Source organism: Scyliorhinus torazame, chromosome 2 (assembly GCF_047496885.1).
Source record: "Scyliorhinus torazame isolate Kashiwa2021f chromosome 2, sScyTor2.1, whole genome shotgun sequence".
NCBI lineage: Eukaryota > Metazoa > Chordata > Chondrichthyes > Carcharhiniformes > Scyliorhinidae > Scyliorhinus > Scyliorhinus torazame.
In genome coordinates, this window is record NC_092708.1 from 267,672,415 (window position 1) to 267,696,304 (window position 23,890).

The 23,890-nt window shown below is 47.7% G+C and overlaps 1 protein-coding gene across 1 annotated transcript in view; it reads right to left on the bottom strand.

The window, feature by feature from the left end:
• LOC140398361 (EH domain-containing protein 3-like) overlaps nucleotides 1–23,590 on the bottom strand; it is a 166,752-nt gene extending 143,162 nt beyond the window's left edge. Inside the window, exon 1 of the mRNA XM_072486965.1 lies at nucleotides 23,293–23,590. Within this exon, the coding sequence (XP_072343066.1) occupies nucleotides 23,293–23,519 (227 nt within the window). The 5' untranslated portion in view covers nucleotides 23,520–23,590. The remainder of the gene's footprint in view (nucleotides 1–23,292) is intronic.
• Nucleotides 23,591–23,890: the final 300 nt, after the last annotated feature.

The following is a 23,890-nucleotide window of genomic DNA, read 5'->3' on the forward strand; positions in this document are numbered from 1 at the left end:
TCCCAGCCCCCAGGGGGAAAAGAGGGGATGCGACGATTCTTGGACCAACTGAGGTTCCAGAGGGTGGAGGAGCAGGATGTGGCTGGTTTGGGGGCACCAATTGGGGTGGAGGAGCTGGTTAAAGGACTGGGGAGCATGCAGGCAGGGAAGGCCCCGGGCCAGATGGGTTCCCAGTGCAGTTTTATAGGACGTATGTAGACCTGTTTGCCCCGTTGCTGGTAAGGACCTTCAATGAAACAAGGGAGGGGGGGGACCCTGCCCCCGACAATGTCGGAGGCGACGATCTCTTTGATCTTGAAGCAGGATAAGGACCCACTGCAATGCGGGTCGTATAGACCAATCTCGCTCCTCAACGTAGATGCTAAGTTGCTGGCAAAAATGTTGGCTGCGAGGATTGAGGACTGTGTCCCGGGGGTGATTGACGAGGACCAGACGGGATTCGTAAAGGGTAGGCAACTAAACACCAATGTGCGAAGGCTCCTAAATGTGATAATGATGCCATTGGTGGAGGGAGAGGCGGAGATAGTGACAGCCATGGACGCGGAGAAGGCCTTTGACCGAGTAGAGTGGGAGTATCTCTGGGAAGTGTTGAGGAGGTTTGGGTTCAGGGGAGGGTTTATTCGTTGGGTTAAGCTCCTGTATAAAGCCCCGGTGGCGACTGTGGTCACGAACCGGCGGAGGATTTCCGGCTGTACCTAGGGACGAGGCAGGGGTGCTCCCGTCCCCTCTGCTGTTTGCATTAGCAATTGAACCTTTGGCCATGGCGTTAAGGGAGTTGGGGAAATGGAAGGGGGTGGTCCGAGGGGGAGAGGCACATCGAGTGTCGCTGTACGCAGATGACCTGTTGCTGTATGTGGGGGATCCAGTGAAGGGGATGGTGGAAGTCATGCAGATCCTAAGGGAGTTTGGAGACTTCTCGGGCTATAAGCTCAATGTGGGAAAAAGTGAGCTCTTTGTGGTGCATACACGGGATCAGGGAAGAGGGATAGACGACCTACCGTTGAGTAGGATGGAAAGGAGCTTTCGATACTTGGGGATTCAGGTAGCTATGAGCTGGGGGGCACTGCACAAACTTAATTTGACGCGGCTGGTGGAACAGACGGAGGAGGATTTTAAAAGGTGGGACATGTTGCCACTCTGGCTGGCGGGCAGGGTACAGTCGATCAAAATGGTGGTTCTCCCGAGGTTTCTTTTTGTATTCCAATGCCTCCCAATTGAGATTACCAAGGCCTTCTTTAAGAGGGTGAGCAGGTGCATTATGGGATTTGTGTGGGCGAACAAGACCCCGAGGGTAAGGAGGGGGTTCCTGGTGCGTAGCAGAGATAGAGGAGGGTTGGCGTTGCCGAATTTGGGTGGCTACTACTGGGCAGCCAACGTGGCGATGATCCGTAAGTGGGTGATGGAGGGAGAGGGGGCGGCGTGGAAGAGGTTGGAGATGGCGTCCTGCAAAGGAACGAGCCTGGGGGCACTGGTGACGGCACCGCTGCCGCTCTCGCCGACAAGGTACACCACGAGCCCGGTGGTGGCGGCAACGCTAAAGATCTGGGGGCAGTGGAGACGACATAGGGGAGCGATGGGAGCCTCGGTGTGGTCCCCAATCAGGGATAACCATTGGTTTGTCCCAGGAAGGATGGACGGGGGGTTTCAGAGCTGGCATCGGGCAGGGATTAGAAGAACGGGGGACCTGTTCATCGATGGGACGTTTGCGAGCTTAGGGGCGCTGGAGGAGAAATTTGGACTACCCCCGGGAAATGCCTTCAGGTACATGCAAGTGAGGGCGTTTGGGAGGCGGCAGGTGAGGGAATTCCCGCTGCTCCCGGCACAGGGGATTCAAGACAGGGTGATTTCGGGCGTATGGGTCGGGGAGGGCAAGGTGTCGGCGATATACCAGGAGATGAAAGAGGGGGAGGCTTTGGTAGAGGAGCTGAAAGGTAAATGGGAAGAGGAGCTGGGGGAGGAGATTGAGGAGGGGCTGTGGGCTGATGCCCTAAGTAGGGTTAATTCCTCTTCCTCGTGTGCCAGGCTTAGCCTGATACAGTTTAAGGTAGTTCACAGAGTGCATATGACGGGGGAGAGGCTGAGTAGGTTCTTTGGGATGGAGGACAGATGTGGGAGGTGCTCAGGAAGTCCGGCAAACCATGTCCATATGTTTTGGTCATGCCCGGCACTGGAGGGGTTCTGGAGGGGAGTTGCGGGAACAGTATCTAAGGTGGTGAAAGTCTGGGTCAAGCCAAGCTGGGCACTAACACTATTTGGAGTAGTGGACGAGCCGGGAGTGCAGGAGGCGAAAGAGGCCGGTATTCTGGCCTATGCGTCCCTAGTAGCCGGCGAAGGATCTTGCTAATGTGGAAAGAGGCGAAGCCCCCCAGTGTGGAGGCCTGGATAAATGATATGGCAGGGTTTATCAAGTTGGAGAGGATAAAGTTTGCCTAGAGAGGGTCTGTGCAGGGGTTCTACAGGCGGTGGCAACCGTTCCTAGATTATCTCGCGGAGCGTTAGATGCAGGTCGGACAGCAGCAACAGCAGCCCGGGGGGGGGGGCGGTTCTGGGGGGCATTTGAGCAAGAAAACACATGAATGATCCGGAAAACTGACATGTACGGGAGGAATCCAACGTACAAAGTTCTGTACCATATTGACTTGCCATGTTCATGTCTTGCTATGCGAGCTTTCTTTCTTTTTTGTTACCGGGGGGGGGGGGGGGGGGGTTGTTTGTATGGTTGAAAATTTTGTTAAAAAATTCTTAATAAACATATATTTTTTTAAAAAGCTCATTTCAAGATCAATCAGGGTGTCACGATTGCAATTGGTCTAGTTCAGCCTCAGCCAATTGCCAAGGTGAAGGGTAGATTCAGTGACTAGATAAAGGAGTTTGTGGGGGAGACTTAAGGGAAAGGCTTCAATGTTCCTAAAGTTAGTTGGAAGAAATTTCTGTACTCAATGGCAGACGAGCAACGTGACAAATTAGAGACAGAGGAGGGTTCAAGAAAGATAGTGGTGACCTAGAGCTGGGTGTTAGCAGCAAACATGTGGAATTTGACATTTTGTTTGTGAAATCTAAGTATCTGATTTTGTTTCATGAAGTGCCTTGGGACGTTTACTACATTAAAGGCTGCTCTGAGGGGCAGCAGGTTGATAAGAAATAGGAAGAGACCAAGGATAGATTCATAGCCAATGATTCACTAGCAATGACTGGATAGACAGGAATAGTACTAGGCAAGTACAGCCCCACCCAGTTGGATGACAAATAAGAGATGTTGGAGGAGGGCGGTGTGGTCATTCCTGTCAAATGCTACAGACAGATAGAGAAGTTGCTTAAAACCCTCATTGATGCCTCTGTTACTATAGACTCAACTATTCCAACGTGATTTTGGCTGGTCTCTAATATTAGAACATAGAACAATACAGCGCAGTACAGGCCCTTCGGCCCACGATGTTGCACCGAAACAAAAGCCATCTAACCTACACTATGCCATTATCATCCATATGTTTATCCAATAAACTTTTAAATGCCCTCAATGTTGGCGAGTTCACTACTGTAGCAGGTAGGGCATTCCACGGCCTCACTACTCTTTGCATAAAGAACCTACCTCTGACCTCTGTCCTATATCTATTACCCCTCAGTTTAAAGTTATGTCCCCTCGTGCCAGCCATTTCCATCTGCGGGAGAAGGCTCTCACTGTCCACCCTATCCAACCCCCTGATAATTTTGTATGCCTCTATTAAGTCTCCTCTTAACCTTCTTCTCTCCAACGAAAACAACCTCAAGTCCGTCAGCCTTTCCTCATAAGATTTTCCCTCCATACCAGGCAACATCCTGGTAAATCTCCTCTGCACCCGCTCCAAAGCCTCCACGTCCTTCCTATAAATGCGGTGACCAGAACTGTACGCAATACTCCAAATGCGGCCGTACCAGAGTTCAGCCTCAGCCATTCTACCCTTTCTATTCTACCCTTCGTAAACCTGAGGTCATCTAAAACCTATCTGCTACTGTATTAATTTGCAGCAAATCCCCATTCCCCTATTACCATATTCACTGACCTACACTGGTTTTCAGTTCTACGTGATTTTGATCTTAAAATTATCATCCTTATCTTCAAGTCCCTCCATGGCCTTTTTCCTTCCTACCTCTGTAATCACCTCCAGCTCCCTAACCCTTTGAGATATCTGTACTCCTCTTATTCTGGCCCGTTATGCATTCCCAATTCCAATCGTTCCACCTCTAGGCCGAGAGAGCTGAAGGCACAGGCATCAATCTCTGGAATTTCTTTCCTACACCTCTCTGCCTTACTACCTCCCTTGCCTCCTTTAAGACACTCCTTAAAACATCTGACCAAGCTTTTGTTCATCTGATCTGACATCTCTTTATGGGTACGGTGTCATGCTGTTTTAAAATGCTATCTGTGAACATAGACTGATTCCAGGGATGGCGGAACTGTCATAAGAGGAGAGATTGACTAGGTTGGGCTTGTTCTCGCTGGAGTTCAGAAGAATGAGGGGGGATTTCAGACACTTATACAATTTTAACAGGACTAGACAGGGTAGATGCAGGGAAAATGTTCCCAATGATGGGTGTGTCCAGAACCAGGAGTCACTGTCTGAGGATTCAGGACCATTTCGGACAGAGATGAGGAGACATTTCTTCACACAGAGTGGTGAGCCTGTGGAATTCATTACCACAGGAAGTGGTTTATGCTAAAACTTTGAATATATTCAAGAGGCGGCTAGATATAGCACTTGGGGAGAATGGATCAAAGGTTATGGGGAGAAAGCAGGATTAAGCTATTGAGTTGGATGATCAGCCATGATCGTGATGAATGGCGGAGCAGGCTCGAAGGGCCAAAAGGCCTCCTCCTGCTCCTATCTTCTATGTATGTATGTAACTGCAATTGGAACATTTCATTATGTTTAAAGGTACAAAATATAAATATAAATTGTTGCTGAAGGGCAAGGAGGGATAGTTTACCAAAGCCAGTCATATCAACCAAGGGTTCTCTTTTTAAAAAATATATTTTTATTCAACATTTTCAACCACAGGCTCTAAACTTGGGAACGCGAGGTTTCAAGGAGTCCAAAATAAGCAATAGAGACTGTTGTTTCATTCACTGCATCCTTATCAATATTTTGTGCTGAACTTGTGCTTTTGGGATAGGTACGACCAATCTGGTTGTTAAGTTTGTTTGACGCTTTGGACAGGCAATGCAAAGATAATCAGTGTGTGCAAATCACAGGTGGGATCTAGTCAGAGTATCTTGTTATGCTTCAGACATGGGGCCAAGCACAACAAACCGATGCGGAGATAGGGCTCAGCCAACATTTGAGATTATAACCAGCTGGAGGAAAAAAAATAGCAGCTCTCCTCAATTAATCTGGTAAGATTCAGTTGACCAGTGAACAATAAATAATCAGTTGTAACAATAGAGACACTAAATGAGAGGTTCTTCTTTGCACCCAACCACTCTGGTGTAATACCGATGTTTATGGCATGATTCAGATCACATTCTGTGTTTGACTGTCTCTGACTTGATGGTAATGGAAAAATAAAATTGCATCTATTTTCCCAGTTATTGATTAAAGGGGGTGGAATTAAAATATGATTGGGTTTTAAATCATCTGTATAAATGAACAGATTTATCACCTGGGTTTTCAGTGGGACATATTAAGGACGGTACTTTCGTTTAGATCCTGTTGACAGGATACCAAAGCTTCACTCTTACCTCTAGTTTCCAACCTTGAGTGCAGCACTCCTTCACTGCCACATTGAAGACTGATCAATCTTCAAGTCACATTCAATAGGTAAAACCTTAATGAATTTATATTTAATTATGAAACTCATTTTTATACAAAATAAATACTTGTGTTAGAGTGAGTCCATGGATTTATTTTTAAACAATAGAGAAGCAAAACATTGAGAACCAAGACACAGGGTGTAATTTATGGATTTGATCAAATCCATCTCAGTAATGTGGCAGGGTTAGAAACCGGAGGAAAGCAAAATACTGGACTCCGGTGGCAGTCGCAAAGTGAGTGTCGCACATCTGGCCTCCCACTCGAGGTGGAATATTCTGGTCCTTCCCCACCCAATTTGAGGGGTGCTAGCTGGTAAATGGTGTATAAGCACTGAAGGATTGCAATACTGCTCTGGTGCCAAAGCGGCGGCAGCTTGACCGTGAGAATAGCAGAGGTGCGACACAGAAAAAGATGGCAAAAAGGTGCTGGGGCATCGTTGCCTCCCCAGTGGTCTACAGAGCAGCTTGAGAACTTTTTGAACAGGTTCCATCAGCAGAGGAAGGAGGCCTCAGAGGACTTGGCTAAGGTGATGGATCCACTAAGGGCGGCTATCGAGAGAGTGGAGCAGAGGCTGGAGGCGCTCCAGAAGGTGGAGGAGTCGATGGGGGAGCACAAGGACCAGCTGGACTCGCTGGAGGCAGAGATGGTGCTGGCTGCAGATAGACATAAAAGGTCAAGGGAGAAGGTGGAGGATTTTGAGAATCGTTCCAGGAGGCAGAATCTCCAGATCGTGGGGTTGCCAGAGAGCGTCGAAGGAGTACAGGCTGCTAAATATGTGGCAAATATGGAGTAGCTGACGGGGGAAGGGTCTTTGACCGTCCCCTTGAGGTGGATCGGGCACATGGTGCAGTGGAGGCCGAAGGCGATGTGGTGAAGCTGCATCGCTTTCTTGATACGGAGAAAATCATGAAATGAGCAAGGCAGACAAGGATGAGCACCTGGGAGGTGAGCGAGCTGAGAATATACCAGGACCTGGGTGTGGAGTTGGCCAAGCAGCAGGCTGGTTACAATCGGTTCAAGGTTGCCCTCTACAAGGAGGTGGTGAAGCTTGGGGCACTCTATCCTGCTCGTCGGTGGGTGACGCATTAGAATCGGGAGTTTAATTTTGATATGCCGGGGGAGGCGAGGGAGTTTGAGAGAGACCATGAACTGCGAGGAGTGTGATGATACTGAACTGTGGAGATGTTAAATGTGGGCTCACAGGATGGGTGGATGAGTGAATTAAAGGAGAATGGGGACAGAAAGAGTGAGTGTGCTTTCCTTTTATGTTTGGATTTCGGAGTGTGGTGGGTAAAGGGCGGATTGGGGGGAAGAGGGGTAGACGGAGGCCCCAGGTGGGGGCCACCATGCTAGCTGGTTAACGGGATGGTTAACCAGCAAGGAAGGGGGGCAGTCCCCATCCCGGTTGATTACGTGGAATGTGCGGGGGCTGAACGGGCCAGTTAGAAGCTTGCATATTTTCACACACTTAAGGATTTGAAGAGGGACGTTGTGTTTCTTCAGGAGACACACCTGAAGCTGGGAGATCAGATGAGGCTGAGGAAGGATGGGTGGGGCAGGTGTTCCATTCGGGGTTGGACATGAAGACAAGGGGTCTGGCGGTGCTGGTCAACAAGAGGCTGGCCCTTGAGGTCGGCAGTATTATAGCCGACTCAGGGGGCAGATACGTGATGGTTAGCGGGAGGTTGGAGGGGATGCCGGTGGTGCTAGTGAATGTTTATGCCCCCAACTGGGATGACGTGGACTTTTTGAGGTGTGTTTTAGGGAAGATTCAGGACCTGGACATTCATCGACCGATTATGGGGGGAAGATTTCAATACGGGTCCGGATCCTAGGTTAGACCGGTCATGCCCTAGGTCCCCAAATGTTTTGGCTGCGGTGAAAAAGTTGATGGGGTTTATGGATCGTATGGAGGAGCAGACCCTTGGCGGTTTGGGAGGCCAAGAGCGAAGGGGGTTTCATACTTTTCACACATGCACAGGGTGTACCTACGGACAGATTTCTTAGTGCTTGATAAGGCGCTATTGGCGGGGCTGGTTGGTTCAATGTATTTGACATTCGTGGTTTCTGACCATGCGCCACACTCGGGGAATCTGCGGGTGGTGCAGGGGAAGGTTCAGCGGCCGCGGTGGAGGCTGGATGTGGGATTGCTCATGGACAAGGGGGTCTGTGAGAGGGTGAGGGCGTCCATTCGAGGAATTGAAGGCGGTAGTAAGGGGAGAATTTATTTTGATTTGGGCACATAGGGAGTGTGTGGAACAGGAGGAGAGGCTGAGGTTAGTTGTGGACATCCAAAGGGTGGACTGGAGATATTCGGTGGCGCCAGAGGAGGCTAATGGAGACACAGAGGCTCCATGTGATGTTTGGGCTGGTGTCCACGTGAAAGGCAGTAAGACAGCTGCGAAGCGCCAGAGGGGCGGTCTACGAGTATGGGGGAAAAGCGAGCAGGATGTTGGTGCATCAGTTGAGGAAGCAGGCGTCGGCGAGAGAGGATGAGGGATGAGGGAGACACAGTGGTGCCGGAGCTAGAGGGGGTGAATGGAGTCTTTGAAGTTTTCTGTCAAAGGCTATATGAATCAGAGCCTCCGACCTGGGAGAAGGGTATGAGGCGGTTCTTGGACAGGCTGGAGTTCCAAAGAGTGGAGGAGGAGAATGTGCAGGGATTGGAGACCCCGGCTGGGCTGAGATAGGTGATGGACAGTGTGGGTTTGATAAAGGCAGAGAAGGCATCAGCTCCTGAGGGGTTTCCAGACGGGTTTTATAAGAAGTTTGGGTCGAAGCTGGGGCCTCTGCTTGTTGGGATGTATAATGAGTCGATGGCAAGGGAGCAGAACCTCCCCACCACATAGTCGCAGGCATCAACATCACTGATTCTAAAGAAGGACAAAGATCCGGAGCAGTATGGGTAATACCGTCCAATTTCACTGTTAAATGTGGATGCAAAGTTGTTGGCAAAGGTGTTGGACAGAGGGTTGTGTGCCAGGTGTGATAGGGGAGGACCAGGCGGGGTTCGTGATGGGGTGATAGCTGTCGGCGAATATACTCACACTGCTCAAGTTATCATGATGCTCTCAGAGGGGCAGGAAGTGGAAGTGGCAATGGCCGCAGAGATGGTGTTTGACCGGTTTGAGTGGGTATATTTGTTGGAGGTATTGGGTCGGTTCAGGTTCAGGCAGGGGTTTGTAGATTGGGTTTGGCTGTTGTACAGGGCTCCGAAGGCTAGTGTCCGGACGAATAGGATTTAGCTCAGAGTACTTTGTGTTACACCGGGGACAGGACAGGGGTGCTCGCTCTCTCCGCTGCTTTTTGCTTTGGCGATAGAATCGTTGGCAATGGCACACAGGGCGTCAAGAGGGTGGAGGGGGATTGGGCAGGAAGGGGTTGGGCACATGGTCTCTGTATGCAGACGATCTCCTGTTGTACATTTCCGACCCAATGGGGAGTTTTGATAGGGTCGTCGGGATCCTGGGAGAGTTGGCCGTTTCTCAGGATATAAATTGAACATGGGGAAAAAGCGAGGTGTTCCCGATACATGCCAGGGGGCAGGAGAGGATGCTGTTCCGGGTGGTAGGGATTACAGGTGGCACGGAGTTGGGCCAGCTGCATGAACCGAACTTGGGGCGATTGGTGGAGGGTTTGAAGGCGGACATCAAGCTGTGGGATGTATTGCCCACGTCTTTGGCAGGGCGTGTACAGACGGTGAAAATGACGCTGCTGCCCAAGTTTCTGTTCGTATTTCAGAATACAAGGGGCTGGTTTAGCTCAGTGGACTAGACAGCTGGGCTGCGATGCAGAACAAGACTAGCAGCATGGGTTCGATTCCCGTACCAGCTGAGAATTCTGAATTCTCCCTGGACGAGAGGTTGTGGGGTTAGGGGCAGGGGGGGATAGAGTATTTCAGGGATTTGTTTGTGGGAGGAAAGTTTGCAGGCCTGGAGGAGCTTGAGGAAATGTATCAATTGCCTAAAGGCTAATAGGTTCAGGTACCTGCAAGTGAGGGGCTTTGTTAGAAAAGAGCTGCCGTCCTTTCCGGAGAAGCTATCTCCAGTGCTGCAGGACAGGTTGTTGCCTGAGGATGACATTGGGGAGGGGAGAGTAGCGGATAATATGGAGAGATGATGGATGGGCAGGGCGCTCATGTGGAGGAGGTCAGACCTCCTTAAGTGGAAGGAAGAGTTGGGATGGAGTTGGGGGCTTGGGGTGTGGAGGGAAGCCCTGCAGAGAGTGAATGCTTCCTCATTGTGTGAGGTTAAGCCTCATCCAATTGAAGGTGGTGCACAGAGCCCACATGACAGCCTCGGCGGTGTGCGGGGAGGAGGGGAGGAGAGAGGGGGGGGGAGGGGGGGACGAGGGGGAGGAGAGAGGGGGGGACGAGGGGGGGGGACGAGGGGGGGGGACGAGGGGGGGGGACGAGGGGGAGGAGAGAGGGGGGGACGAGGGGGGGGGACGAGGGGGGGACGAGGGAGGGGGGGGACGAGGGGGGGGGAGGGGGGGGGGGACGAACCATGTGCATATGTTTTGGGCTTGTCCAAGATTTTGGAAGGGGTTTTAGAATGTTATGTCCGAAATTCTGGGCGTAGGGGTCTGGGAGGTCAGGTGGGGAAAGAGGCCGATGTCTTGGCCTTTGTCTCCCTGATAGCCCGGAGATGGATTTTGTTGAGTTAGTGGGACTCGGAACCACCAAAGGTGATAGTATGGGGGAGTGCCCTGGCAGAGTTTTTGCACCTGGGAAAAGCTAAGTTCGCCATACGTGGAGTAGAAGAGGGGTCACAAGCAGTTTATCAACTTCTTTAAAGCGAATTGAAGCTTCAGCGGCAGCAGGTGCTTGTGTACTTGTATCTTTGTACATGTGAAAAATGACTTCAATAAAAATATTTCTTAATAAAGTAAAATACTGCTGGGAATCTGAAAAACAGAAAATGCTGGATAAATTCTGGCAGTATCTGTAGAGAGAAAAACAGTCGACATTTCAAGTCCATGTGACCCTTCTACAGAACTGAAGAGGATAGAAATGTGATGAACTATACACTTGGAGAGGGGTTGCAGTGAATGGTAGGTCAGTGATATATGGCAACTGGGCTGTCAATGGTGCCATTAGGGACTGAAGAGTATTAATGTGTTACAAGTAGGATAGAAGAATGTGTTAATAGGAGGACAAACGTCAGTGCTCAGTGGGAGCAAACCTAAACGAGGGACAGTGACCATGTGGAGAATGAGTGGGGTTGTTTTGGAACAAGTCAGGGGAACTGATTAACAGAAAACTCTCAATGCGGAGTCAAAAACTCTCAATCCTGAGTGGGTAGACCAGTGGTTAGCACTGTTGTCTCACAGCACTAGGGACTCTGGTTCAATTCCCGGCTTGGGTCACTGTCTGCGCAGAGTCTGCATGTTCTCCCCGTGTCTGTGTGGGTTTCCTCCGGGTGCTCCGGTTTCCTCCCACAAGTCCCGAAAGACGTGCTTGTTAGGTGAATTGGGCATTCTGAATTCTCCCACAGTGTATTCGAACAGGCGCCGGAGTGTGGCAGCTAGGAGATTTTCACAGTAACTATTGCAGTGTTAATGTAAGCCTACTTGGGACACTAATAAAGATTATTAAAAGGCTAGTGCCTAGTTGGAAGATGAGGTATTGTTCTTTCAGCTTGTGTTGGGTATCGCTGGGGCATTGCAGTCACTCAGTCTGTGCTTCGTCTCCCCAATGTTCATACAATCCCTACAGTGTAGACGGAGGCCATTTGCCAGTGAGTCTGCACTGACCCTCTGAAAGAGCACTCTTCCTAGGCCCATTCCCCTGCCCTATCCTCGTAACCTCACACATTGACCATGACCAATCCACCTTGACCATGACCAATCCACCTAGACCATGACCAATCCACCTAAGCTGCACACCCCCAGACTAAGGGGTAATTTAGCATGGCCAATCGACCTAAATTACACACCTTTGAACCGTGGGAGGAAATCCATGGAGTAACGTGCAAACTCCCCACAGTCATCCAAGGCCGGCATTGAACCTGGCGCATTGGGAGTAGAGAATACAGTAGACAAAAATGGTGGAGGTGCAAGTGAAATGCTGCGTCGCCTAAAAGGAATGTTTGGGCCCTTGGACAGTGGAGAAGGAGGATGTAAAGGGGCAGGTATTGCACCTTCTGCAATTGCATGGGAAGATACTGCAGGAAGGTGATGAAGGGTTGGGAGTAATGAAGCTGTGGACCAGGGTGTCACGGAGGGAGTAATTCCTGCGGAATACTGACAGGTATGATGGGGTTAGGAATTTAAGCTCAGAAGTGCGAGGTGATGCATTTTGGGAGAACTATCCAGGCAAAGGAATACACAATGAAAGGTAGGATGCCCACCTGACCAGCCCACCTATATCAGGAGCCAGGAAAGGGAGACGGGTTGTCAGCAGTTCAGTGGGAATAGGAGCAAGTGGTGGGTGTCATGGACAAGATAATCTCAGAGAGGACGTGAGAGGCGATAGGAAAGAAATAAACAAGGCATGTGATAATAGACCACATTTATTTTGCCTAAAGCTCAAGTGTGTGAGGTTCAAAAAGAACATGCAAACTAATGCTCTGCAGGCTGAACAACCTTCACAGCAATTAATCTGCCGAGCCCTTGCTTTTTTCCACTAATATTTTTTTAAGAAGGGCAAAAGCAGATAAATGTTAAACCATCACCAACCCAAAATTAACTTGTTGGGAGTTTTTTGGAAGACTTTGCTAACAAAATTGATACAGGATAGTCGATGGACATAGTAAATTTGGACTTTAAGAAGGCTTATGATAAAGTCCCGAATAGAAGGTTAATTAGCAAAATAAATGCCCATGGGAATGGAGGCAACATACTGTCATGGACTGAGGGTTGGCTAACAGGCAGAGTCGGAATAAACAAGTCATTGTCACGTTGGCAGGCTGTGGCTAGTAGGGTACCGCAAGGTTCAGTACTTGGATTCCAGCTGTTCACAATGTATATCAATTGGGGGCCAAATGTAAAATTTCCAAGTTCGCAAATGTTACAAAGCTAGATGGGAATGGGTATTGTGAGGAAGATATAAAGCAGTTACAGGAGAATTTGGAGAGACTATATGTGGGCAAGAACATGGCAGGTGTAAGATAATGTGGAAAACGTAAGGTAATCCATTTTGGCAGAAGGAAGCCATTAGGCCCATCGAGTCTGCACCAGCCCCCTGAAATGCACTCTATCTAGGATGCACTCCCGCCCTATCCCCATAAACCGACCTAACCCCCAGAGTAATTCCTAAATGGTAAGACATTAGAAAGCATAGATGTGCTGTTATGATAGAGAGATGTTAAGAAATTGGATGGAAGGTGTAGTGGGCAATGTAGGGGTTAATAGACCAAGGGTAAAACTGCTAACACTGGGTCAGAGGTATACGTCCACACCTGGCCTGAATTACATTGTTCAATTCAGCGGGAGCGGTGCGCAAGTGATTTCTGGGAGGTAAGTGTATCCTTTAAAAACACTTCTTTTCTGTTTTATTTTTTTCGACCCGCGGACTTCTGGGAAGACCCCCCCCCATCCCCAACCAATAAATTCTGGTGGAGAGGAAACCCGAGACACTACACGTGTAGTGTCTCCCACCCGCCCTCCTCCTCTAACCTAATAATAAGACCCAGTGTGAGGTAAGTGCCATATTATATTATTATTATATTATATTATTAGCATTGTGCAGGTCAAGGTTCGGAGGTGGAGGAGCAGTCTCTGTCAGGGAGAGAACCTGAGAACATCTAAGACACTCAGAAGGTAAGAAGGTAAGTAAGTGATTTTTACTCATTTTTACTTTTATACCTTTTTCAAATTGTGTGTGTCGGGGGAAACTGAAGTGACTTCACAGAAAAGCTGTGACCGGAGTGGCTGGTTGGGAATCTACACTAAATTTTAAAAATTAAGCATTGGTAGCTAATTAAACATAATTACTTAATTATAATTTAGAGGGGTATCTAAGCCAGAGATCGGAGAGTACTATATTTAGCTTTCGCATTTCTATTAGAAATCTAGTGCGAGGAAACAGACAGTTAACAGTAACTTTGAAAAAATTTTTAAAATATATTTAAAAAATAGATTTTTTTAAAAAAATTAATTTTAATTAATTGACGCAATGTCAGTTAGAGGGGTGCAGTGCTCTGACTGTGAGATGTGGCAGGTCCGGGAGGCTTCCAGCGTCCCGGATGGCTTCATCTGCAGAAAGTGCACCCAACTGGAGCTCCTCACAGACCGCATGGTTCGGTTGGAGCAGCAATTGGATGCACTTAGGAGCATGCAGGTGGCGGAAAGCGTCATAGATCGCAGTTATGTAAATGTGGTCACACCCAAGGTGCAGGCAGAGAAATGGGTGACCACCAGAAAGGGCAGGCAGTCAGTGCAGGAATCCCCTGTGGTTGTCCCCCTCTCGAACAGATATACCCCTTTGGATACTGTCGGGGGGGATAGCCTATCAGGGGAAAACAGCAGCAGCCAGAGCAGTGGTACCACGGCCGGCTCTGATGCTCAGAAGGGAGGGTCAAAGCGCAGAAGAGCAATAGTAATAGGGGACTCTTATAGTCAGGGGCACAGATAGGCGCTTCTGTGGACGTGAAAGAGACTCCAGGATGGTATGTTGCCTCCCTGGTGCCAGGGTCCAGGATGTCTCCGAACGGGTAGAGGGCATCCTGAAGGGGGAGGGCAAACAGGCAGAGGTCGTTGTACATATTGGTACTAACGACATAGGCAGGAAGGGGCATGAGGTCCTGCAGCAGGAGTTCAGGGAGCTAGGCAGAAAGTTAACTGACAGGACCTCTAGAGTTGTAATCTCGGGATTACTCCCTGTGCCACGTGCCAGTGAGGCTAGAAATAGGAAGATAGAGCAGCTAAACACGTGGCTAAACAGCTGGTGTAGGAGGGAGGGTTTCCGTTATCTGGACCACTGGGAGCTCTTCCGGGGCAGGTGTGACCTATATAAGAAGGACGGGTTGCATCTAAACCGGAGAGGCATAAATATCCTGGCCGCGAGGTTTGCTAGTGTCACACGGGAGGGTTTAAACTAGTATGGCAGGAGGGTGGGCACGGGAGCAATAGGTCAGAAGGCGAGAGCATTGAGGGAGAACTAGGGAATAGGGACAGTGGGGCTCTGAGGCAGAGCAGACAGGGAGAAGTTGCTGAACACAGCGGGTCTGGTGGCCTGAAGTGCATATGTTTTAATGCAAGAAGTATTACGGGTAAGGCAGATGAACTAAGAGCTTGGATTAGTACTTGGAACTATGATGTTGTTGCCATTACAGAGGCCTGGTTGAGGGAAGGGCAGGATTGGCAGCTAAATGTTCCAGGATTTAGATGTTTCAGGCAGGATAGAGGGGGATGTAAAAGGGGAGGCGGAGTTGCGCTACTGGTTCGGGAGAATATCACAGCTGTACTGCGGGAGGACACCTCAGAGGGCAGTGAGGCTATATGGGTAGAGATCAGGAATAAGAAGGGTGCATCACAATGTTGGGGGTTTACTACAGGCCTCCCAACAGCCAGCGGGAGATAGAGGAGCAGATAGATAGACAGATTTTGGAAAAGAGTAAAAACAGGGTTGTGGTGATGGGAGACTTCAACTTCCCCAATATTGACTGGGACTCACTTAGTGCCAGGGGCTTAGACGGGGCGGAGTTTGTAAGGAGCATCCAGGAGGGCTTCTTAAAACAACATGTAGACAGTCCAACTAGGGAAGGGGCGGTACTGGACCTGGTATTGGGGAATGAGCCCGGCCAGGTGGTAGATGTTTCAGTAGGGGAGCATTTCGGTAACAGTGACCACAATTCAGTAAGTTTTAAAGTACTGGTGGACAAGGATAAGAGTGGTCCTAGGGTGAATGCGCTAAATTGGGGGAAGGCTAATTATAACAATATTAGGCGGGAACTGAAGAACATAGATTGGGGGCGGATGTTTGAGGGCAAATCAACATCTGACATGTGGGAGACTTTCAAGTGTCAGTTGAAAGGAATTCAGGACCGGCATGTTCCTGTCAGGAAGAAGGATAAATACGGCAATTTTCGGGAACCTTGGATAACGAGAGATATTGTAGGCCTCATTTGTCAGGGCTAAAAGGCTGGGAACAGACAAAGCCTGCGTGGAATATAAGGAAAGTAGGAAGGAACTTAAGCAAGGAGTCAGGAGGGCTAGAAGGGGTCACAAAAAGTAGCCAGAGGGTAGCCAGGGAAAAGGTTGGCCCACTGAAGGATAGGCAAGGGAATCTATGTGTGGAGCCAGAGGAAATGGGCGAGGTACTAAATGAATACTTTGCATCAGTATTCACCAAAGAGAAGGAATTGGTAGATGTTGAGTCTGGAGAAGGGTGTGTAGATAGCCTGGGTCACATTGAGATCCAAAAAGACGAGGTGCTGGGTGTCTTAAAAAATATTAAGGTAGATAAGTCCCCAGGGCCTGATGGGATCTACCCCAGAATACTGAAGGAGGCTGGAGAGGAAATTGCTGAGGCCTTGACAGAAATCTTTGGATCCTCACTGTCTTCAGGGGATGTCCCGGAGGACTGGAGAATAGCCAATGTTGTTCCTCTGTTTAAGAAGGGTAGCAAGGATAATTCAGGGAACTACAGGCCGGTGAGCCTTACTTCAGTGGTAGGGAAATTACTGGAGAGAATTCTTCGAGACAGGATCTACTCCCATTTGGAAGAAAATGGACGTATTAGTGAGAGGCAGCCTGGTTTTGTGAAGGGGAGGTCGTGTCTCACTAACTTGATAGAGTTTTTCGAGGAGGTCACTAAGATGATTGATGCAGGTAGGGCAGTGGATGTTGTCTATATGGACTTTAGTAAGGCCTTTGACAAGGTCCCTCATGGTAGACTAGTACAAAAGGTGAAATCACACGGGATCAGGGGTGAGCTGGCAAGGTGGATACAGAACTGGCTAGGTCATAGAAGGCAGAGAGTAGCAATGGAAGGATGCTTTTCTAATTGGAGGGCTGTGACCAGTGGTGTTCCACAGGGATCAGTGCTGGGACCTTTGCTCTTTGTAGTGTATATAAATGATTTGGAGGAAAATGTAACTGATCTGATTAGTAAGTTTGCAGACGACACAAAGGTTGGTGGAATTGCGGATAGCGATGAGGACTGTCAGAGGATACAGCAGGATTTAGATTGTTTGGAGACTTGGGCGGAGAGATGGCAGATGGAGTTTAATCCGGACAAATGTGAGGTAATGCATTTTGGAAGGTCTAATGCAGGTAGGGAATATACAGTGAATGGTAGAACCCTCAAGAGTATTGAAAGTCAAAGAGATCTAGGAGTACAGGTCCACAGGTCATTGAAAGGGGCAACACAGGTGGAGAAGGTAGTCAAGAAGGCATACGGCATGCTTGCCTTCATTGGCCGGGGCATTGAGTATAAGAATTGGCAAGTCATGTTGCAGCTGTATAGAACCTTAGTTAGGCCACACTTGGAGTACAGTGTTCAATTCTGGTCGCCACACTACCAGAAGGATGTGGAGGCTTTAGAGAGGGTGCAGAAGAGATTTACCAGAATGTTGCCTGGTATGGAGGGCATTAGCTATGAGGAGCGGTTGAATAAACTCGGTTTGTTCTCACTGGAACGAAGGAGGTTGAGGGGAGACCTGATAGAGGTCTACAAAATTATGAGGGGCATAGACAGAGTGGATAGTCAGAGGCTTTTCCCCAGGGTAGAGGGGTCAATTACTAGGGGGCATAGGTTTAAGGTGAGAGGGGCAAGGTTTAGAGCAGATGTACGAGGCAAGTTTTTTACGCAGAGGGTAGTGGGTGCCTGGAACTCGCTACCGGAGGAGGTGGTGGAAGCAGGGACGATAGTGACATTTAAGGGGCATCTTGACAAATACATGAATAGGATGGGAATAGAGGGATACGGACCCAGGAAGTGTAGAAGATTGTAGTTTAGTCGGGCAGCATGGTCGGTGCGGGCTTGGAGGGCCGAAGGGCCTGTTCCTGTGCTGTACATTTCTTTGTTCTTTATTCAATTCAGACTTAAAATCATTAATGGGAATAATCAGGATACCCCTGTTCAGCAGGGATGATTCACTCCCCAGTGTCCTCCGGGACACTCTGATCTGACCAGCTAATAGCCAGTACAGAGTCTGATGGCCTCTTCTGTCTGTAAAGTGGAGGTTAATTGCATATTCATAGCATGGCCCTGTTCTTTTGTGTAAACCCCTTTATCGCAAAAGGGTTTGAGTATAGGAGAGTGAGGTCTTGCTTCAATTGTATAGGGGCTTGGTTAAACCACACCTGGAGTACTGAGAGCGGTTTGGTCCCCTTACCTCAGAAAGGCTATTATTGCCATCGAGGGCGCGCAACAAAGATTTACCAAGCTCTTTCCAGGGACAGCGGGACTGTCTTATGAAGAGAGATTGGGCAAACTGGGCCTGTATTCTCCAGTTCCAAAGAATGAGAGGTGATCTCACTCAAACCAACAAAATACTTAAAGGAATAGACAGGGTAGATGCAGTAAGAGGTTGCCCTTGTTTGAGGGGTCTAGAACAGGGGGCACAATTTCAAAATAAGAGCGATGCCACTTATGACCAAGATGAGGAGAAATTTCTTGACACAGAGGTTTGTGAATCTTCTGAATTCTCTAACACAGAGGGCTGTGGAAGCTCAGTGATTATGTATACTTAAAGCAGGGAATGATAGATTTCTAATTACAGATAACATAAAGGGATATGGGGATAGTGGGTGTAAAAAGTCCAATCAGCCATAATTGTATTAAATGGTGGAGCAGACTCGACGGGCTGAATGGCCTATTCCTGTTCCTAAAGCACAATGGAGCAACACAGCCTGGCCACAGTGATAATTTAAGGCAATTTACAGAAAATGAAGTGAAGCTGATCCCATTAGAAAAGCAGCACCAAACTGAGTAGGTTGACTGATGAGGAGTGAAGTTCAAAGCATTAGTCACCACTTTAGCTGCATTCCTTTGGCTAGTAAGCACCAGACCAGCTTACTTCAGAGGTGCATCAAATTGGCTGACTTCAGCCAGGAGAACTGTTGGATCTCTGTGCCCTGAGCGGTGTGGTAGGGGATATCAGCAAGGCCTCTGTATCTATCTGATCACTGCCCAAAATGTTTGACTGAAAAGTATACATATGGGTGTTAGCTGAGTTCTATGCTACTGTAACAATCACAGCATTGGTACCCACCCATACCCTTCATGGGGAGGCTCCACATCATGCCAGCTCCCTGAAATACTCTCCTCTCCGTAATAAACAATACCAAAAATATTCAGTATGCAATTTATTTAATAATTGAATGGGGTATACGGAGAATATGTTTTGTTAACTGGCAGTCAAGTGCCTATTAGATAGCTATTCCCAGGCCACTGGTAGCATCAGTGCCCAAAGCAAGAAAATAATTTGCTAAAATTACAAGCAACATTTGACTGCAAACTGCTATCTAATGTTCTTATTCAGCTGCAGAACATTGATTTATGGGACAGTTTTCTAATCCTCTCACAATGGCTCTTCCCATGAATTGATTCTTGACTTTGAAGCACCTCAATGATTAACTAGCGATCTAAAATATTGTTTAAATGTCAAATTACAGGAGAAATCCCCAAGAGTAATGCCCCCCCCAAAAATCTACTTGACAACTAATTTCATCTCAAGTTTGGGTATCACACAAACCAAGAGGAAAGCATGCATCATATTTTTTGTAAATATAAAATCTGAAACAATTTCCTGTGCCGGTGAATATTGGGAGTAAAGAACAAGTGCAGCAGGCAGTCGAATGAAATTAAAGGGCAGGGGATAATTAGGCAAAATGTAAGATTTTAATATTTTATTCAATATTATTTGTAACTAAATAGAAAAGTCCGTGCTGTGGAATGCACTGTGCTAAATACGGGAACACAAATTCCAAGTTTTAACTTTACTCAAGCCGATGAACAGGACGACGGCCCGCAGACCTGAATATGCAAAATGGGTCAAAAGGTCAGGGAATCAAAGGGTGAAGTGAAAGAGACCAAGGAGCAAGAGCAGGAAAGGTAGGATTCATAAGTAAAGTAACTTCTAAAAATGAACTTATTCATCAATCTGGTTAGTCAGATCAGGAGAAAGCAGCTGCTGAATGCATCTAGGAAATACAATTTAGGAAGCCACTGGCATCGAGATACATGGCAAAAATTAGCCAGATGCAAGCAAGAATAATAAGCTTAGATGTTGCAAGACAAGCATGGCACTTATAGTAATTATTTATAGCAAGACTGAAATGTGTACATTAAAATAGATTCAATACAAGAATAAATGTTTATATTACATCCATGAACCTTTATAATTGCTCCGAATTAAGTGTGTGTAATATGAATAATATTCCCATGTTCAGTTGAGATCTAATATATTATCCCTGAAGTGAAGTGGCATCATAGGGCATGGGATGGTTAGGATAGGACAAGTAATTCAGTCCTCTTTTTCAAGTCAGCTAACTTTTACATACTCTGATTTATTATCGAAAATAAAAAAACTGATATCAGCATAACAATAACATAAAGAAGTTTATACATAAACATTTAAGTGAGGTGTAAGGAGCAATTTAAAATGGAAAGCTGTCAGCAAACGCATGCAGTGGTTGGATTTACAACATACAACTAGATGTTGGAGTTACCAAACATGGCTATGGGGAGTTCAGTTTAACATGAATTGGCAACATTTCAGATAGCGCAGTACTCCCTCAGTAATCCACTGAAATGTTCGTCTGGGTCTGTTGCTCAAGCCTACTGGGGCTGCAGGGAGAAGAATTGAACGTAGGACCTTCTGACTCAGACATGAATAAATCCACGGAGGCCAGGCTGACTCCAACAATAGATAAACAAATGAATTTGACTATGCTGACCCTCATCTTATGACAGTATATCTAACAAATCTAATGCAAGTGCCACTTAAAAGCATGTGGGTTATGTAGTTGTCATTACATGTGTAAATTCAGGCAGCTTAAAAGGCACAGGTATTTTACATTTCAAAACTGGTATTTTAACTGAAATCAAGCAAGGTCCAATGAATGAAATTCTATTTATCTCTGACACAATTATTGATAGGTAGGACAAGCAATTAGAAATCAGTAAATTACCATGCTACTATTTGTATAATTAACATTTATTTGCTGCCCATGTACCATAAGTTCCCAACTCAAATGAAAATAAAAATAAATCACGTTTTTTGGTTAGATGTTGTATGCCAGTTATGTTTAAAGTCCATCCCACCACACCATTCGTTATTGGGCCGAGAGAGCACGAGCAAACAGCAATTATTGCTTAGCCCTAATTACCCCAGGATTGAAGAGTTGAAGACATAATGTGGAATGCAATCACGTGTAAACTAAGGAGTGATGACAGGCTCGCTTCCCTGAAGGACATCAATGAAACAGTTTGATTTTTTAAAATAAGCCAGCAGCTTTCATGGACAAATTTGTTACTACATGATAACTCCCAATCACAGGACTATTTACTTCATATCTGCCGGAATGCAGTATCACCCCTCACTGTAGTGGTGCCCTGAAATGACAAGTGTTGGAGTCTCAACAATTCATCACAATTATGATAGAAAGTCACATACCCAAATTTGTTGATGATACAAAAATATATAGCATTGTTAGCAGTGCAGATGATAGCATAACATTATGACGGGATATTGAAAGATTAAAGGAACAGGTAAAACTGAGCAATGGCATTCAATGTAGGCAAATGCAAGGTCATCCACTTTGTACCTTAAATGGACAGAACAGGTTACTTTCTAAGTGGAGGGAAGCGATATACAGTGGCAAGAGACTTGGGGGCCCAGGTGCACAGATTATTTTCAAAAATCATGAACAGGTACAGAAAATATTCCAAATGTCCAATGGAATGTTGACTTTTATATCCAGAGGGCTAGTATATAAGTGAAGTTCAGCTAAACAATGCCCTGGTTCGTCTACATCTGGAGTACTGTGAGCAGTTCTGGGTGAAGGATATGTCAGTCTTGGAGGGAATACAGTGCAGACTGAGTATATCAGTATACCAGGCCACAACGGTTGAACTACAAGAAAGATCACACACACTAGGGTTAAATTCCCCAGAAGTTAGAAGGTTACGGGGTGATTTGGTCAGTGTTCATGATATTATAGGCAACAAGTAGGGTAGATGGAGAGAAACTGTGCATACTTGTTGCAGAGGCTAGGAGTGAAATTAGTAGACATTTCTTCACACAGTGGTATTGGTTCAGACCACTCTTTGCAAATGTAAGTTGAAATTAGATCAATTGAAAATTGTAAATTTGAAAGCGGAGACTGATAGATTTTGTTAACCGTGGATGTTGAGAGATATGGAGTTAAGATGCAGTGCATCAATTATCTCACTGAATGGGGCAACACAGGATCAAAGGTGTGGAATGGCCACCTCCAGTTCAGGAATCTCCCCAGGTATTTATCTGATACTGTATTTACTGCTCAGGATACGTTCCCTCCTCCAATGAGATGTCCAAAGCTGAAAACCGCCACGCAGTCCTTAAGCGAGACCCCAAGTTTCTGATTGCCAGTCATCTGAATTCTTCATCTTGGTCCCAGTCAGACCTTTCACTCTTCGCTTCACCAGTGAAACTTAACGCAAGGTTGAGGAACACCATCTCAACTTTCAATTAGGCAATTTTACAGCCATCCAGATTTTAGATTGTTACCTCTGCCCCCATCTGGCTTCAGTTTTCCTTGCAGGTTTGTTTTTCCCTCTCATTTCTTTCACTTGCATTATTCTGCCTTTGGACAGCAGCTAGTCTTCCAGTTACCCTTCCTCTAGCAATGCTCCAGGAACCCGGGTTCAATTCCAGCCTCGGGTGACTATCTGTGTGGAGTTTGCACATTCTCCCCGTGTCCTATCTGTGTGGAGTTTGCACATTCTCCCCGTGTCTGCGTGGGTTTCCTCCAGGTGCTCCGAAAATGTGCAGGCTAGGTGGATTGGCCATGATAAATTGCCCTTAATGTCCAAAAAGGGTTACTGGGATCGGGTGGAGGTGTGGGCTTAAGGGTGCTCTTTCCAAGGGCGTGTGCAGACTCGATGGGTCGAATGGCCTCCTTCTGCACTGTAAATTCTATGATTCTAGTCAAATTTTGCACTCCATTCCACTACTCAACTAGCAAGCCCTTTTTCACATGACACACCCCTTAATCGCTCATGCGCCTGATGACAGATCTTTCCTTTCCCTGCCACCCTTCTTCCCATGATGTGGAGATGCCGGCGTTGGACTGGGGTGAGCACAGTAAGAAGTCTTACAACACCAGGTGGAGCAGCTTGCAACACCCGAGGAAGGAGCAGCGCTCAGAAAGCTAGTGACATCGAAACAAACCTGTAGGACTTTAACCTGGTGTTGTAAGACTTCTTACTGTGCTCACCCTTCTTCCCCGTTAACCTGCTTAAAACCTCACATTTCTAACTTTCTCCAGTTCTGACAGACGCTCACAGACCTTAACTCTGTTTCTCCACCCCCCCCGCAGAAGCTCCCAGACCTGTTGAGTTCGAGTTTACCTGATGAAAGTGGTCTTGCCGGTGGAGTACTGCCCGATGAGCAGCACCATGGGCTTGTTCTCGAAGTCGGCCTGCTCCAGGGCGGGCGAGTGGAAGTGATGGAACTGGTAGTATTCCTCCAGCGGCTGCAGCCGCTTGTTGTAGAGATGGCGCAGTCCCTCCGACACCGTGTTAAACACCACCCCGTCCTTCCCACGGGCCTCAGGCCCGGACAACCAGCTGAACATGGTATCTCACCGCCCCTGGCTGCTGCTCCCTCTGACTAACTTGCGCGATCTCCCTCTCGCTCAGTCACCAAACGCCCCTCCCCGGCCGGCGCCGGCGCCGGCGCCGACCCCGCCCCTCCTCGCCCAGGCCGGAAGACGCCGCGCGGCCTGCTGGGGATTGTAGTTTGCGAGTTCGTCCTCTGCAGTCTGCGCAGAATCAGACCGCCCACAACGGGAAGTGATGGAGGTGGGAGGGGCCTGGTAAGGAGGGGCGGGGCGTGTGGAGGAGGGGCGGGGCCTGGTAAGGAGCAGTACCTGGTAGGGAGGGGTGTGTGGAGGGACCTGGTAGAGAGGAGTGTTGGGGGAGAGGCCTGATGAGGAGGTGCCTTTAG